At 45.5% G+C, this 13,031-nt stretch overlaps 1 protein-coding gene across 4 annotated transcripts in view; it reads right to left on the bottom strand.

The window, feature by feature from the left end:
* The window catches only part of RASA3 (RAS p21 protein activator 3), a 141,154-nt gene that overhangs the window by 23,029 nt on the left and 105,094 nt on the right, over positions 1-13,031 (bottom strand). For all 4 annotated transcript variants that reach the window (XM_027444699.3, XM_072031634.1, XM_027444691.3 and 1 more), the window contains 3 exons: positions 7,276-7,356; positions 5,127-5,199; positions 1,612-1,691 (listed from right to left, as the gene is read on the bottom strand). In XM_027444699.3, coding sequence (XP_027300500.1) covers positions 1,612-1,691; positions 5,127-5,199; positions 7,276-7,356 — 234 coding nt within the window. The remainder of the gene's footprint in view (positions 1-1,611; positions 1,692-5,126; positions 5,200-7,275; positions 7,357-13,031) is intronic.

Here is a 13,031-nt window from a genome sequence, read left to right as displayed (position 1 = left end):
ATTAGTGTTTCCCAAGCTTTTTAAAAAGGCAAAAGCAAGGCAAGTGTTATTCTGAAATGGTCAGGCTCTAGTCAGAGAAAGAAAAAAAAAGAACAACAGAGAGGGGGAGGAGAGACAATGAATTTCACCAGAACATCTGGTCCTTTAGTGTTGATATGCCCTGCCTGCAACTTCCTACACCCACTCAGAAAAGAGCAACTTTCAGAGCCGTAGAGAAAACCCATGAGAGACTGAGCCTCCTCTGTACCCCGTGGAATGGTATTTTCTCAGGAGGGAGAAAGAAAACAACCCCCGAACCCATTAATTGTGCGATCCGTCCCGAGGGCACGGGGGCAATCCCACTCTGACTGAACAGGCCGAAGGAAGTGAGGGGGGCGGGAGGGGGGCCCGAGATGGAAACAAAAACACTCTGTCCTGTATGGGACAAACCCTCCGAGCAAAGGGTTTGCCTGACCAAAACTAACTCTTTATCTACTTGCATGTATTATTGACGTGCTTCATCTTTTCCCAGCTACTAATTTACAAGGCCTCGGGCAGTGCTGTGGTACCACGGTGCCAGGCTACATGAACCAGCATCTGAGTGTGGAAGCAGAGGGTAATATGGCAGCCCTCCTCCATCATTACCACACATGCATCTTCCCTGTTTGGAGCAAGTTACCGTTCCTCCTGCCTTGTCTCCCCTCCTTTGCTTACTGCCAGTTGTGCTTCTGAAGGCCCTAGGGACTATTTAGAGAGGGGCAGGGAGGCCTGGGGAGAAAGAGGTGGAAGGGAGGCCACCATTCCTCCTCAACCCTTCTTCCTCCAACTCCTAGAGCATACAGGGGAGGGGAAATAGCACCTCACTTGACATGGATACAGCAGTTTTCATATATTGTGCATCCCCATCACCAGATGGCCTAAGTTTCTAGTCTGTGATGGTACCCCACACATGGTATCTCAAAGCTTTGCACCTCCTGTTGATTCCTCCCTGCTCTTTCTCTTCACCCGTTCCCACAGACACTGTTGACAGGCCTCAGCAAGTTTTAAGACAGTAGTAAGTCAGGGGGTTGTTTTGGTTTTGAAATCAGAGCCGCTTCTTCCCTGTGCAATGGGTCATGCCCAGCCTCACAAGAACGCCGCCACTCTGCCTTCCCCTGCCTTTCTGGCGGGGAAAAGAGAAGGGAAACTGCCTCAGCCCCAGGGAAACTCTGAACTCAAGAGTTTCCTGTCAGGGAAGGAGGCCCTTATCTGGGTTACCAAAATTAAGTGATGAAAAAAAAACCAGATCCTTCCACTGAGAGCATCACAGAGCTCCTGGGCTCTCTTGGGAAGCTGAGGGAGGGAGGGAAGGGGACCCCAGACAGAAAATCTGTGTTTAATGGCAAATGGACATTAGCATACACACATAAACACAGGATACCAAGGAAAGTAATGACCAACTCTCCCACAGCAGAACTGTCACAAATTCACATATGATCTACAGGACCATGCAGGTAAATGAACAGACACGGCCATGGAAGATTCCTCTTGAGTTATCAACATTGAAACCACGCTCATCATTTTGAAAGAAGAGTCTACTATAGAGGTGCACATGCTTTGGAAGACAAAATCATTAGTGGATAATGTTCTCACCTGATCTCCATTTTGTCAACTTCATCAACATCTTCAATATCAAAATGGGATTTCTTGTTGTAGCTACTGGGTCTTGTAACCTAATAAAAAAGAGGAATCTTTAACAAATTGAACTGATACAAAAGCATTTCTGAGTTACTTATACAAAGCTCTGGAAGACTGCAGTTTTTTACTATGAACAGTGTCTTCAGTCCTGGTTCTGAAAACATTCATGCAAGGGAACAAACCTGTTGGCTGAACAGACTCCTCACTGTACAGAAGCAGTAACAACCATAGCCAAGAATAACTACATACACCACATACACTTACACTTTACTTATCAGAGAAAGGATTTCTTTAATATTACTACAGTACTTTGAGTTTAGCATAGGTAGAAGCATAGGTAGAAAACAATGGGAAGATAGCTGCAAATGTAGAGCATTAGCAAAAGAAAGCTTTTGTACAAACATTTCTTAGCATTTCTTTTCTAGCATGATTAAAAAAAAAAAAGACTTTGATATTTGTATTTTTTCATAGTGTGTCAGAAACTTGAGAAAAAGGCCACCCCACCCAGCTGAAACCACAGCAGGAACTGATCAAACGCAAGTGCGTATGATGTGTGGCTTCAGCTCCTGGTTGCACACAGAAGCTCAACTTTATTGTAGGCTTAAATACTCTTGTGGTTTAATGCTTCCCACTCACAAAAACTGGCTCTTATTGTAAATTTGACTACTTGGTTTTGTACTGTACATCAGCTGCAGATGGTACAAACAAGGGAGGCAAAGACGTAGGTGCACAGAAAGAGAGAAACCAAAGAACCTTCAGCATGTGACACGTAACAGTCTTGTGTGTGTGACCACTGGCTCCATTTGCCAGGTGATTAGCAGCATTGGGGACAAAATGCTCTAGCCTGTAATTGAATCAAATGCACCTGTGAGCCTAATATCAGGTTAATTTTAATTAATCAGACAACTTCAGCAGCTCAGCACAAATCTTCTCACCCTGTTATTGCAACCATCTTCAGTGTGACTTCAAAAACCCATCCTACTTAACTGTAAAAGATCTGCTTTCAACTACCATGGTGAAGCTGATGGTGTAGTTCTGAATTGGGAAGTAAACTTCAGTTTTTATCACCTGTAAGACATGAGTTGTTATAAAAAGTCACAGCATAAGCATACTCAAAAGGGCTGTGCCGTAAGTGAAACAGTTTTCTGAGAAGTTTTGCTGGAGCCTGTCTGCACAAGGTCTCTCTGTTCACCTCTGTGATTGCTTAGTGTGCAGATTCATCTGAGTACTGGAAAGACAGCTCGGTGAGGCCCACCAGTTCCAACGATGGAATTAGGTATTAGGGAACTGTCAGCCCACAGTGCCCAGCAAGCTGCCCTGTACCATTTTACAAGAAACGGTGTAAAATTCTGCCATGTCAGCCCCTGTCTTCAGGCAAAGCTGACAAGCTTTTTATCAGCTGCTCTTTCTTTTTCAGCACACACAGATTTGCAGACAGGTCCCCAGCACTACCTTATTCAGTTCCCGTAAGGGGGAGATTTTCCTGTAGCTCTGAGCCCCTTCACTGTGCTGCAGCTGGAGTGGTGGTGAAAACAGCTCCAAACCATCAGGTGCAAGTTTCGCTCGTAGCACCCTTTAAAGAAGCCCTTAAATTTCTCAAACCAGCGATAAGCTATTTTCCATGTAGCACCTTCAACCTACGTGACTTTGCTGTAGAAAGCCTCTCTTCACTGCCTTTTACAGATTTCTCTTCTTCCTTGGAGCCACGGCCGATTGCTGCGCTAGCAGACTGCAGGAAAGCTGATGAAGCTGTTTGGAAGCAGCAAATGACATGTCTGTCAACAACCCGAATCTGTGCAGCTCCACAGGAATCGGGTTAGCTACAGGTCTGCCCACGTCTCATTAGCGAACGCGTTTCCCAGTCGTAGCAGTGCTGCTGAACCCTGTCCCTTGGAGACATTTAGCCTGGTATGTCCTAACTACTCAAAATGACATAAATTTACGATGGCTCTGTCTGCACTGGGGGTAGGATTATTCTGGCTGATTCAGATACCGCCCAAGCTCTGTTCTTACCACACAGAAACCCTTTTACTCCAACTTAGAAGAACAATATTTGCATTAACCTGGCTCTTAGGATAAAGCCAAGCTTAGCAAGCCACCCGACCCCTTCCACAGCTCCACTTGGAAGGTGCCTTCTGTTTCTCTCCCTCCTCTCCCTGTCTGGCACCACCTGCCAAGCTCGGTGTTTAAATACCAAATGTTCACTGCTCCTGCAGCGCACAGAAGGCAGAGGAATCAGGCAGGTGAAGCTTCATGGTAGACAGGCTGAATTCCTCAATTAGGCTCATTAAAAAGCTCTCGCTGTCAGACACCTCCAGAACTGCCTAAATTAAGAATGAAAGAGCCCGTTCTGGTTTATCTACACAGAGCATCACTCCCATGTCACTGCCAAGGGCTGCAGCTCTGGGCCAGGTGACCTGAGGCACAACTGTCACAGTGGTTTGTCGAGCAAGGAGGATGAGAGCAGTAAGAGCCCTGACTGGCACTGCAAGAAGGATGCCTGTACTTCAGATCTGCGTGACATGCGCTCTCCTCACATCTCCTTTCTGACACAGGTGCCTGTGTCCCTGCAGTGGCTCTAGAAATCACATCCCTAGGTGCCATCCCTATGCCAGCAACAACTCCTGATGAGGATGTAACATGGATGATGCAAGACACATGAACAAAAAGGGCTTTCCAGTGACTTGCCAGCTGCATTGTCCTGTTCTGGCTTTTCACTCACTCAGTTATGCCAGATCTGTTTTTGAGGTACCTATCGAAATAGAACAGTTCAGCGTAGACCAAGACTAAAATGTCCCAGAGAAAAAGAACAGAGAAAGATGCACATACTTTGCAGGCAGGATGAAAAGTTGCAAATTAGAAACACATGCAGATATACATATGGACACACCACAATTACTGCTACTTTTGCCAAAAGAACCAAAATGAGCACTTTTATGAGTTATGCTTTGTTTTAACCAGACTTGTTGAAAACATTCTGTGTTAAATAAAGCTCAGAGGTTTCACCCACTGCTATTGCAGCAGCTGAAGCTGAAACATCCACTTTTAAATACATTTTTCCTCTACTGCATTCCCATGGGATAACCTTCCTCCCATTGACTGGGGAAGAAGGGTGGAACAGATACAAAACCACAGGATAAAGAAAGTGTATATATATATACACATCTTTTTAAAATCCCATTCTTAAATGTCCTTTTCCAAAACTCAGCTGGGCTGAGTTTTAAGCAAGTGCAAAGCCTGCTGCTCAGGAGGAGCGCCCACCTTGAAGCTTCTCCTTCAGAGCACCTGGGCTTAAGCGACATAGTGCTGCCTCAGCAGGCAGCCAGCCTGATCCCGGGTACTTCTTCCCCCTGCGCTGTGCTTTCAAACAGCCTTCAAAGAAGACAGCTGGCACAACACGAGCAGGATTCTGTGCCAACTATCTGCAGTGTAGTGTTTCAGCTTATCACCCGCTCCTTTGAAATACCAACCTCAAAATAAAACACTTCGTCAAAATGGGGATTGTTGGTCTTCTTTTTCACTTTAGTCTTTTTGGCTTCCGATCTGAATAAAGGAAAAGAAAAAGAGCGTAAGAAAACATCAGCAGAAGTGTGATCCTAGAACAGAGCCACCGAGGAATACATCTGATAAAGCCAGAATGCCACGTGCCTCCAGCACAGCAAGGATGTTTGATGATTTCCAAATGCTATGAACCTACGCTTGATTTGTTCTAGTTACCTGCACGTGAAAAGCTCTGTGAGAAGCACCGTACCATCCTGTGTCATGTCTTCCCCTAAAGCTCTCCAGTAGGAGGAAGGCACAGATAAAACAGCCACAGATGGAGAGCTGCATCAGCCGGGTGGAAAACTGACCTACTAATCATCTCGTCCCAGAATCTACTCCCTGTTTCTCACGCAGGAAAGCTGCTTAGATAGCTTGTAACTGTTTTTATCGACTGGACAACAATAGGTATTCTTACACAGCGGGCAAGCCAAACTGTGTTCAACTCCCAGTGCTGCTGCATATTTCCTGTGTGACTTGAATGGGCCAGCCCACGAGCTTCCCCACCTATAATGCAGCCCCAGAAACAGCTCCAGTTGAGAAATCTGTTGGCTCTGTAAGCACACGCTCCAGAATAAACAGCAGCACATTTGTTTGACGTTTTTATGCTCGGCATCGCATAAAATCCAGCAGCAGAAAGCAGCTTTCCCACTCCCCAGAGGAGAGGCATTGTAAAATCCGGAGAGCCGGCTGATGCACAGATTAAAACTGCTTCGCTATTCCTAGGGGGAGATGAGAGGGGATGCTAATTGCCTGCAGGACGTGGGGCAGACTGCCGATCCCATCTCATCAGCCACACTTGCCAATCAAGCTCCTTATGGATCAGCCCATCAGGGAGGGCACTGGGAAGCAGGATGTAGGGCAGCTGATTAAGGCAAACACGGTTATTGGGCAATTAATGCACCGGGTGGGCACATGCTGCGCGCTGCCTGCAGAAGATAGGAGGCATCTCTCCCAGCCAAAACAAAAAAAACAACAAAAAAAACAGATAGGAATGGGATAGAGCCTTATTTTAAAGGGGAATGCATTATCATTTGTCCTACATTATCCCAACTGGGCAGGGGAGGGGGAGCAAAGAGAGGGAAGCTTGGACAGTTAAGGATACCAGCATTAGTCACCAAATCTCCCTACCAGCTCCAGTTATAAACAGCAAGCACCATCTGAAACAAGTTACATGCTTAAAATGTCAGAGCACACAATTCAAACACACAGCTCATTAAGGGACGTCAGGCATAACACACCCAGGAAAAGATGAGGAATCCAGACCGGTCTCAAAGACTCCTCTGTGTGCAAGGTATTTGTCAAGAACGCATCTTATTTATGCTATTTATAAGAAATCATGGTCAAATGTTAGAGTTTTTGTAGCCTATGCTACAAAATCTGATTCTTTGAGGTCACAGGAGAGCTGTGTTTTTTTCTAACATGGCACAGGCATAAAAGATGACACCCTACATACGTAGAAACAAAACTGTGGCATCCAACAGCATGGGAAATTTTGTAACACAACAGGAGAATTTAATCCAGTATTTAAACTGAAGGTTGTTATGCAGAATCTGATTACTAAAACCTCATTCCAAATTTTATTCACGCTATTGTGTCCACATATAATGAATTACAGAATCGAACCACCTAGAGTTTCCTGCACACCCGTTAATTTGCCACAAATTGAAAGTGACAAGACCCTAAATATTCACAAACAAATGTGCAAATTCTGCAAGACGTTGATGTATTCAGCTTTTTTTTTCTGTCCTCTGCCCAAAATTAGGCAATAAATTTGCTCAAAAACGGGCCTCCAACTGTGAGGTGAGAAGATGCAGAAATTAAACCTAACCACAAATTGCATACTCCAGGATATTCAAATTATTCAGGGATTATTCAGACCATCACGTAAATGAAAACTGAAGTTAAGCCTCAAATTGCTTGCTCTAGTATACCTCAGTGGCTCATACATGTACGAAGAAATTATTAATGTATTTCAGTGGTGCCTGAATATTCTGTCCATCTGAGAATGAAGATTTCTAGACAAAGGAAGAGGAACCATCCTTGTGAAATGGGAGCTGTAGCACATGCGATACTTGCCTGGAGGGTCCGGCCAAGGTAACGGTGGCGTAGGGATCACACTGCCCGTTCACGATGGGCAGGCCTTGGCATTCGAGAACTCTAGAAAACACAAACAAATGCAGACAAACAAATCAATAAAAGAAATGGGAGGGAAAACACAAGCAATGCATCTTTAGCCTGTTCCATTTTCACAACAGTTATTACTGCAGAATTGCAATGCCACTAAGAACAAGTCTCTAATTTATACCTAAACTTGAAATTGCGTCTTAAATACTAACTTTAACAGGGTCAAAAATACTGTAAAATTACAGAGGAACCTTAACTTGAAGGACTCTTATTATGCAAGTACAACAGCTTAAGTTTCATGAAAAAAGAAGAGTATGCTGTCAAGATGGGAACTGTCAGCACTTGAAATTTCTGTAACAATTTATTCACCAAAAATAGTAATAGCCAAAGCTTGCTTCTGTAACAAAGAATTAAAAAGAAAATCACAGACATGGACCCCTACAGGAGTCAAATAACTCATCAGAATCACATCCATGAAGGCCTCTGTGCTTTTGACAAGATTTGGCACGGGCTTAGTTGTTAAACTCATGGACTACGAGACAGCATGACACATCCATCTTTCTCCATACAACTTTTAAGTAACAAAACTGAAAGAAGAAATATATTCAGCAGCTCTGCACTGAAGGAGTCGGAGAACACACTGGAGGGACAGAATGGAACAAATCAGTTTCTGTTGCAGGCCAAGGTGAGAAATTGGCACTTCAGCACTCATTTCAAAAACAACAACTTTGATACAAATAAATAACTAACTAAATTCAGTAGCCCAGATAAGCAGGGAATATAGTAACTCAGTTGTTGACCTAGATGGCCCTTCTTCTCATGGCTGAGTCACCAATACCAGTGTGCAAGAGGAACGTGCTCCTTCTTCTGGATACTCCAGCGAAATCACGGATGGAAACCACAGAGAAAGTTATGGAAACCTTGAATTACGCAGGCGCTCTGCAGCTTTTCTTTCTGGATTGTATTAGTCCCCTACAAGGTGGTCATAATTAGGTATTTAGAAGAACGACTGCTGGTCGAACGCATCCACACGTGAACAGAAGAATCGTGCACCACGTGTCAGCGCCAAACCCCACGCCCCTTCCCCTGCTTCCTCAGGGCAGCCTGTCAGTTCCTTGAAATGAAATCCTCGCTCAATGGCTTGGGAGCAGGCAGCCAATTCTCTGCTGTTCATGAATGGCTTCCAAGCCAGCTCTTATCCACACAGGAAGAGCCGTTTGGAAGTGAAGCAGAGTGAAAGCGTGTTCAGAGAGGCTATTATTCCTATTTTACTAAAGCAGCCCTCCCTGAACGTGCAGACAATGCAAAGCGCTGCCAGGCAGCGTGATCCGAAGCTGGGGACATGTGGAAGCTAGAAATTGCCGCACAATAAAATCAGGGGAGAATTTGAATGCTGGAAAGTGTGAAGTTATCCACAGGAACACAAAAGGACACCAGAACTATACAGGTTGGCAGTGACAGGGTCTGTTCTAATACCACCATGTGGAAGAAATCTTTCTGTTTTTGTGGACAGAGCTCTGATGCTACCACTTCAGCCGTCCCCAATGCCAAGCAGTGTCAGTAGCTGGTCAGAGGAAACACAGCCACACAAATCCCTGGGCACTTGCCTCTCAATTTGGGTGTGCTCTTACGGAGAAGAACAGCAACACAGCTCCTCATCTCATGCCATCTAACGCAGAAGCCGGGAGTTATCCATTCATGAGCAGCTTATCAAATCATGAATGAGGTGCAGGACGTTTCCTTTGAAATAAGCATCAGGGGGCACGCAATGACATTACCAGGCTGCAGGTTCAGAAATCAGCAAAAGGAAGTCCTCTTTCCACACAATGCATTATGAGATTGTGAAACTCCTTGCCAGCGGATGTCACGGAGGCCAGAAGAACACACACAGATAACGCAGGGGAGGTTTGGGGGGAGCTCTGAGAGCACAATGATTTGAAGCATCACTCACCAGCAAATATCAGGAAGGGCACTAGGCTAGACCAGAGATGTGTTTAGAACAGCAGGGTAGGTTTTTGTCTTCTCTGGGAAACAAAAATGAGAACCAAACCAACCAAAAAAGCAAAACAACAACAACAAAACCAGAGTACAGGTGTCCTCCTGTCGTCAGGATGACTTCGAGTAAGACGTTTCTTTGTGTGCGGTGGGAATAAGAAAAGCAAAAGCAACCTTGAAAGAAACAAAACGTGGAAAAAACAGGAAACAGGCGCTGACACAAGCTGTATCCAAAGCCCTTCGGGTAATTTAAAAAGAGTTATTGTGTACGGGTGTTGGGGAAAGCAGGCAAAGACTGAAGACTCAGGACTTGGAGGCAGGAAGGCCATGTCTGGAGAGAGCTTCATTCAGGTTCTTGTGTCTTACTCAGTACTGTGGGGAGATAAAATTCAACCCAAGCCTGATGTAGTCGTGTTAACACGCTCTCGTTAGCTGCAGGAACCCAGCGGTTTTAGCAGGAAAAGAGCTAGAACAAAGCGACGGCTACTGAGAGATGAAAGAAAATAGAGCTCCAAGTCTCCCTTGTGGGTATCACTGTTAATACTGATAGTCCAGATCTGGATTATACAGGAAAAAATGAGAAGAAATATATCATGCTTTCTCTAGAAAAGGGTGTACAGACTAGGAAGCGGTGGAAAAAAGCCAGCAAAAAATGATTAGAGCTCTTGCTCTAATCGTCTGCAGGATTAATTTAATATACGTGTGCTTGGATAATAATAATAAAAAAAATAAGCCTAGGCAATCAGGCTGATTCAAGAATTGCACGTTGACTCATCAGCCCCCAGAGCGAAAACGTCTGGCGGCTGCTCGAGCCTCTTGTGCCCAACTGGGAGTTTCTGATCACCCCCTGCCTCGGGCCCAGCTGGGACAGGGCTAGCCATCGCGTGGCTGGGTATAAACTTGGTGGTGGCCCGTATGGGAAAGGTCTTGGTGCAGCTGCCTGGCTATATTTTGCTTGTGGTTTGCAAAATGAACAGGTCTCAAGGAACAAGAGCTTTCAGTGTTCAGCGCGGTTCACAGCCAAACCTTCACGGGAGCACACGCGCTGCGGAAAATTCCCAGAGGGCAGAAGAAAACCTCAGACCCACGCACGCCACCAGCACGTCCCCTCGCCTTTAAATGACGTGAGAGGGAGGCAGGGGTGGAAGGTTTAAGGGAAAAGAAGGTTTTTCTCCGAAGACGAAGGCTCTCCCAGCTAAACGGAGTCCAGACTAAATGGAGTCCCACTCTTTAACTGTGCCTAGGAGAAGCATTTCACCCCCCGTGTATTCACTCGGAATAAAGGTTGTACTGCATTTGATACACGGGCTCTGACACATTTCTACACAGCACACATTAAATGCTCAAAACCACCCCCATGGCAGCTTTTGGTAGAGCTTATCCCAGTCACAGGAACAGGCTGTGCAGGCAACTATTTTGGTTTTCCTCTCCGAAATGCTCTCTGAAGCCTCCAGGCCAAAAGCACAACAGAAACCTTGAAATGCTGAGATCACAGCTGCAACCCCGCACTGCCACTGCCTCTTCTTCTGCACTCCCAGATCAGTTTGTAACAGTTATCATGGAGAAAAAGCATTTAAACATATCCTTAATTGCATTACCCTGAACACAGGCTCCTCCTGAGCTGGCTCACAGAGCTTTTGCAGCACCCAGACCAGTTTTTGGTCTCCACTGGGCAGCTGGGTGGGGGCAGCACTGGTGGCACGCACGCACGCCTCTTCCTAGCACACGGCTGCTGGCAGTGATTTCCTTCAGGCACGGCAGAGGAAGGGGAATTGATTGTTTGGGCTGGAGCAACAAGCTCTTTCCCAGATATTTACAGCAAAACAGGAACAAATGTTTGTCCCAAGCCAAGCAATAATAACTCGAAAGCAAACGACAGCTGATGAGTGCAGCCCCTGCTTCCCCAAGTGAATAATATTAGAGTTATTGTGGGAAAACTGCAGGCAGCACAAAAACTGTCTCATGAATTATGAAGAAGAAATCCTGTCAATACACACATATCCCTCAAACCACCACCACTTCAAACAAGCTGCAAAAAAATTTACCAGCTTGGTAGAAGTCTAAATATTTCTCAACAATTTAAAATCACATGGATTTTCCTCTGCTATTAATATGGGAGCTGTCCTGCAGTTCAAACCATCGGAATCGCTTCCTAATATCAGTTGCAGAAGGACTTGTGAAAACGCACATCTACAGAGTACCATCTGTACGCTGTGCCAAATAAAGAAAAGAGAAGAAAAAGAGAAGAAAAGGAGGGTGTTAGCCCTGCCGCTCTCAAAGGACAAGGAGTTAATTCATTAGCGGCTCATCCTCTTTATGAGTCAATCACACAAGAGCTGCAAGTTTCGTAAAGCCACTTCAGAAAAATTCTTAGTTATATATATATATATATATATATATATATAAAAGGTTAAATTATCTTCGGTGACAGGACCCTGAGGGTTTCAGCAAAGACACAAGCCTGATGAAATTATGAATTGCACTGATTTAGTGACTCTCACTGGCTCTCACATCATCGTTTCCTCCTGCCTTGGTCTCTGACTTGCAGCCTTAATTATTAACAGGGAGCAAGAGCTGAGCTACTGGAGAGCAAAGGAAAATGGTTAAGTCAGGGGAAGGAGTTATTTCTAGCAACTATGATATAGGAGCAACTCTATACAGGAGTTATTGCTATCAACGGTATGATTTGCAGAGGAGACAGAAAACCCAACCACAAGTTGCAGCAAAGCAAGAAGGATGTAAAAATTGTAAGGGAACAGCAACACGAAACAGTGGATGCTGTCAGGGAAGGATGAATTTGCTTTAAGGACAGCACTGTGCTGGTTCTTGTAAGGAAAGGGAAGAAATTTCGATTTGATACAGCATGGCAGGAAGCCAAGGAGCGGGTCAAGATGTCGAGGCAGCTGCAGAAGCATTTGTGTGAAGGCAGCATGGTGAGGGCTGTAAGAGGAGGACAGCACAAAGCGACAACAAGGAGGATATGCAGCAAGTGATTAAAGCCTAGTCAACAGCTCCAGCTCAGCTGACTGCGGCCCTAAGGCAGTATCACATGGAAGAAGTGAGATACTGTCTGTACAGACAGATAAGGAAAGAAAGAAGATCGAAGACCAAAACAAGGCTGAGACCCACGAAGGCTGTTACAGCCTCTACAATGAAGCTGGACGGTGACAACAAAGTCTCCCACCTTCTTTTCCTTTGCTTGGTCTCAAGGCGATGCCCTGCGTGCTACTCGCAGGGTTGATGGAAAGCAAACCCAACGACCTCGGAGTTGAGCTCTGTTCAAGTTTTATCTGCTGCCAGGCAGGAACTGCGTGCACTTGGCACGGTCGCAGCTCAGGACATGCACGTGTGTCACTGGGTGCATGCGTGAGCACATCAGCAAACAAAACCAGCTGCATGAACATGCCCATTTTCCCCTCCACCGTCAAACCAAGGCGGTAACGTTGTGCACAACATTTGTGCCACGCTGGTAAGCAACCTGAAGAGACCTTAATCTGCAATAAGTGGTCGAGCACGAAGTACAGCAGGTTGGAGGGAAGCATCTAAGCGTTGTGCCACCGACACGCTTCAACCACGGGGCACAACACCCCAGCTCGATCAAATCTCAGCAACTCCTGGGGTGGCACCAAGCACAAGGGAGAGCGCAGGAAGGAAAGGCAAGGGAATGAGAGGGTTTAAACAAGAGCAGAGACAGAGTGGAAGCCCAGCAAGCT

The sequence above is a fragment of the Anas platyrhynchos genome, chromosome 1, assembly GCF_047663525.1.
Source record: "Anas platyrhynchos isolate ZD024472 breed Pekin duck chromosome 1, IASCAAS_PekinDuck_T2T, whole genome shotgun sequence".
Classification (NCBI taxonomy): domain Eukaryota; kingdom Metazoa; phylum Chordata; class Aves; order Anseriformes; family Anatidae; genus Anas; species Anas platyrhynchos.
Note: the sequence above shows the minus strand (reverse complement) of the source record. Positions and strands in the feature narration are given on the sequence as shown.